The 5,170-nt window shown below is 44.2% G+C and overlaps 1 protein-coding gene across 4 annotated transcripts in view; it reads right to left on the bottom strand.

Moving 5' to 3' along the window:
- ebf1a (EBF transcription factor 1a) overlaps positions 1-1,329 on the bottom strand; it is a 52,872-nt gene extending 51,543 nt beyond the window's left edge. For all 4 annotated transcript variants that reach the window (XM_005719597.1, XM_005719596.1, XM_005719598.1 and 1 more), the window contains exons 1-2: positions 1,122-1,329; positions 49-205 (exon numbers count right to left, since the gene is read on the bottom strand). In XM_005719597.1, the coding sequence (XP_005719654.1) occupies positions 49-205; positions 1,122-1,255 (291 nt within the window). In that variant the 5' untranslated portion in view covers positions 1,256-1,329. The remainder of the gene's footprint in view (positions 1-48; positions 206-1,121) is intronic.
- Between the last annotated feature and the right edge of the window lie 3,841 nt (positions 1,330-5,170).

Genomic DNA, 5,170 nt, shown 5'->3' with positions numbered 1-5,170 from the left:
TGTATGTATGTGTATGTGTGTGTTTGTATATTTAATTTGCAAACTCACCTTTTCCTTCTCTACAAAGTCGACGAAAGTGGTTCTCTCTATTTCCACAGGCTGACCCTGTCTGTCGTACAAAGCCAAGACGAAGTGGAAGAAGTTGGACTTGCGGAGGTTGGAGGGCGGCTGTTTCTCGAAGTGTGCCCGAGCGAGACCCACTCCGCTGCGGACACAAGCACAGACCAACTAGCATCCAAAACGACGGGCATTGAAAAATATATATATACATTAAAAAAAAGAATAAAATGAAGAAAATAGAATCACAGCACGACAGAAACCTGCCCTCAGATTCAACCTCATCGGTGGCAAAATTCGTCTCTGTGCACTTGAATAAAAAAGCTGCAGTTTCATCAACAATAATTACAGAAATATGGCTAAATGTTAAAGCGTAAAGTTAAATTGCTTCGACGTACTATTTAATATTAACGTCATAATTTGGACACATCAGTTGCTCTCTCGATGGTAGGCCTGTCGTCCATGTTAGCGTCATTACTTTCTACTGCAGCTTTAATGAAATCAAATTCACTTTCTTTTATTTTGTGGGAAAACTGCGAAATTGTAGACCTGAAAAATATAATTCTATATGCACATAAGCTACTCGGTTTTATCACAACAAAATCACAACTACTACTAATAATATGAATAATAAAGGAGGAGTAAACAACAAAGTGAGCTGAAAAGTCTAAGCAAAACTCAGCGCTCACTTTTTCAAACTAAAGTTATGCTGAGGGAACATTTAAACCCCGCTCGCCCTGGAGTTTTAGTCACTGTTACAGCCCCTTCTTCCTGAAACCCGTTAAATAAAAAACTTCGAGGCACATACAATATTTTAGTAAGTCGGACTTTGAGCTAAAAAAAAGAAAAAAGAAAGAGAAAAATGAGGGGAAAAGGGCTTGAAATGCCTGGAGGGGGAGCGGTGATTATCCCACAACTGCGTCCTCTGGGGACTCGTGCTGCCCCAAGTGATGCAGCCGCTCTCCCGTCTTTAACACCGCAGATCTGAGCGGCTTTTCTCCCCCCCATATCCCCGGTCTCCACGCCCCGCAGTCAGCGCACCGCCAAGGCCGCCTCGGGCTCACCTCTGGGCGGCTGTGTTGGCGTCCAGCACCCCGGCGCCCTGCATCCATGTCCGAACCGCGTTCATCCCGGCCACCATGGGCTCTTCTTTCATACTACTCCCACTCCTCTGGATGCTCTCGTGGATGCCAAACATCAAAACGCACCTTCACACTGTCTCTATCTCTCACTCACTCTCTCCCCCCTCTCTCTCTCCTCCTCTCCTCGGCTCCCTCCTTCACTCTCTCTCTTCTTCTTCTTCTTTTCCCCTCCTGCCTCCCCTCCTCTTGCGTGTCTGTTTGATCGCGCTGTCAGAACGAGCAAAGTGGCGTGGTCTGTTTCACTCGGCGTTTAGTTGCGGCGTGTTTCTCAAAGTAAACAAAAGATGCGACATGTGGAATGGAAAAAAAGAAAGAAAGAAAGAATAAAGGGAGGCCGGGAGCTGTCAGCATCCGAGGTTAGCTGCACCTCGTGTCAGCGACTCCAGAAGGAAAACGGAGTGGGGAAGCAGCAGCTGTGTGAAGATGAACAGCGTGAGAAACGATGAAAGAGGGGGGAAGCGCAGGATGAGAGGCTGCACTGAGTTGGCGACAGTCCCCGGGATCAAGGTGCAGCTGACATAAACGCGAGCAAAAATGTCAGTTTCCCCCTCTTTCTCTCTCTTTTCTTTTTTTTCTTTGCAAACAAACAGTCCAAAGAGAAAACGAAAAACGAGGAGATGAAAACGCGTTTCGCTTTCCTTAGCTCCGTTTCCTTATTTACAAAGTCTTCCCCTCCTCTCTCTCTCAGCTCAGATGAATGAAACGGAAGATTACGCGCAATTAAGCGGCAGTCCCGGGCAGCAGCGGCTCAACTCCTCCTCATCTCCCGCTCGGGTGATTTGCGCTCTTTTTCCTTCCCTGAGGAATCACTTTGGACCATCTCTGGGATGCCAAACAGGAGAGAGGACTAGTAGGTGAAGGAGGCGTGGTCTGCACGCAAAGGGGAGGACTAGTAGGTGAAGGAGGCGTGGTCTGCACGCCTCAAACATAGTTAATAACGCGGACAATCATCTGTCCACCAACCCGACCACCACGTTGCCCGCCCGCCTGCCTTCTGTCCCCGCCTCGCTCCGCGCACTGTCCCGCCCCAGTCACTTAGCCTGAAGCTTTGCGCGCGCTCTCCCTCTCTCTCTGTGCGTGCGTGATGTGTGCGTGTTAAATCTTTTTTGTGTTTAGTGTTTAGAGCTGACAGTTAATATGTTCATGGCAATCAAATACCAGCTCCAGGGAGGAAGTTAGTTTGATCCATATAGTTTTCCGTCTGTGAGCAAAGAGAAGAGCAAGAGAAACTGCACGCCACGAAATATCCCCGCATCCGTCTGCAAAAAGCCCAAACAGATTCTGATTAAATGTTCTAATGAGGATCATATACAAACATTTTTTTCGTTTTTGTCTCGTTATTATGTGACAAAGCATGCACTAGTGGAGTGAAACAATCCGAGAAGCACTCACCATCTGCGCGCAGATTTATGCGTATATGTCTCAGATTAATTCAACATCAAACAACCAAAAAACCAATATTTTAATTGTCCACATTCTGCACGCGTGTGCTGTGGAGAAAAAGGACTTTATTCAAACATTTATTTGTATTTTTTTTTTAACTGAAGCTCCGTCTTGTTGTTTTCACACGAGATTCGGAATCAACTGCACGGAGAAGTCCAAGTGTTCATTCAGAGTATCAACTCCGGCAGATTATGGGCTTAACAAAGTTTCAGCGCACCAAAGGAAAAAAAGAAAAAAGAAAAAACAGAGCCTGGCAGCCGCTGCGCACAATTTTGTGTTACAGCCCGGTGGTTTGAAATTAGCTTTGATTAGATGCATTACATAAATCTTGCGGGACTAAATGCTGAATCCAACATAAATATGAGGATTACAGCTAAACTGTTCTGCGTCCTGCTGCCCAAAAAGAAATTTGCAGTCACTCAAAAGCAACTGCTCACAAACAATAACAGCACAAAAAAAGAGATGAAGAAAAAAAGTGTGACAAAAAATTTGCATGGTTGCTCACGGAGCCATGAAACTGCGCGGTGAGCCCACATGCATGAAGACCGGACGAACAAATCCAGCAGCTCTAGCAGGAAATGAGGATGCTGCTGCAGCTCTCCCCACTTTGCTCGCCAGTCCTGGTTTTCCTCCGATCATTAGAGTCATTTCTAAATTGTCAAATTGAATTGTCCGGGGGAGGCATCTGCTCACTAAGTACTGTTTGCTTAATTATAATGAAATGGAAAGGATGAAAGAGTCGTTTGGTTTTGTTGTTTTTATCAGGAGGCTATATCTGAAAATTAAGATTTTATCAAAAAACGGCTCAAATGAAAGAGTCTGACACGTTGATGCTGGCGGTTGCGGGCTCAGGGAAAAAAGCTCACGTATAATTAAAACAAAATACAGACTATTTGGAATTATGAGGTTATATATTTTGGCACTCTAATAACCCCAAACAAGTTTTACTTTGTTTTTAACTATTACTTTTTGAGTGACATTTCGGCATAATAAGCGACCAGCAAACCGCCGAGAAATGCCATAAACGGTCAAGGTTAGACACCAAACCCGCGGCAATCATCTCATCATTTTCTGTAGCTGTTTATTTATGTCTCCTGCTGTGGGAGGAGAAATATGAGCACCCTACCACGTGAGTACACGACACAATAAATAGTGATAAAAAGTCTCTCAGGATTTTTTTTTGCGCGCACACGCACACACACACACACGCACACACACACACACACACACACACACAAGTTCATATCTATCCTTCAGCACATTTGTTTGATTGTGGCTCCCTCAAAGTGATCTGTCTGCCTTGGTCAGCATGCAGGCCCGCGCGAACACCGGAGGCCTCCGGGGTGGCGTATATTTATATCCCCAAACACCAACGCACACGGTTACCCCAAATATCACTGTCCCAGTATCCAAAAACAGGCATGTCAGTCTGGGCCCCGATCTCCCAGCCATGCTAATACCGCGATTTACTAACTCCTTGGCACCCGGACGTAAGGTTTGCAAAATATCTCAGGTCATTACTCGCAAACAGGAATGCGCACGCCATTTAAATGATGTAAAGGTGCGTCTGCATATGTGTGTGCGTATAGGACACTTGACGAGGACTCATGTTCAAGTGTCCACATATGGGAAGGCTATTAAAATTCCCTGCGTGATTTAGACGTTTTGAAGTAACTGATGAGAAAGGAGTTGTAGGCGCTGCAGTCCGTCTCTTGTACAGCCAGATGTTCCTGTAAATCAAAAAGGTTGGGCTGATGATAATAATGGCCTGATTGAACGGAAGACTCGTAAAAATCACTAGTTGTAAAATCAGGGCATATGCTTATGAGAGCGGAGCGTATGTCTTACAATATGCTCTCCAGTCGACATAAAGTGGACAAATATAGGTGTTTGCCTTTTAAAACGTGTCAAGCCACCAGCAGACTCGATCCATTTTAATATCAGCATAAAACATGAAAGGAAAAAACAAGTATAATTGTTGTTCCTAAAGTGCTTTTATAGCGTCAGCAAATATTGACTAGAAATTTAATAAACTGCTGTGATGAAAAATGAGTGCTGTACATTTTTCAGTCCTTTAGGCTACATATCTCTAGCAATCCCCAGTCTCGTTTCATTTCAGGTCAAGACCTATGAAAAGCACACGTATCAGGTGCAATGTTGCCATCTAGTGGGGTAAAAAAGACATCACACGACGCAAGAGGGCCATCAAGTCTCTGCAGCACTTGCATAGCATGTCCATGTGGCTGCATTTCTGTACCATGATTGTCATAGTCAGGAAATGAGTGGATAAGGTCAGTAAGACAGCAGCGATGAATGAAAGCAATTCTAATCTAATCTAATCTAATCTAATCTAATCTAATCTAATCTAATCTAATCTAATCTAATCTAATCTAATCCCGTTGTGTATTTAAACCAAGTGTTTAAAAGTTAAACTGTTCAAAATATAGAAAGAAACAATATTTTTATGTGCACACAATATACACTCAGTGTATCAAAACATGACCTTGGCCTTGAAATATCCCCCCCCC

This window comes from Pundamilia nyererei, unplaced genomic scaffold (assembly GCF_000239375.1).
Source record: "Pundamilia nyererei isolate P.nyererei 1_Seehausen unplaced genomic scaffold, PunNye1.0 scaffold00001, whole genome shotgun sequence".
Lineage (NCBI taxonomy): Eukaryota > Metazoa > Chordata > Actinopteri > Cichliformes > Cichlidae > Pundamilia > Pundamilia nyererei.
The sequence above is the reverse complement of the archived record's forward strand: the minus strand, read 5'-3'. Positions and strand labels throughout refer to the sequence as shown.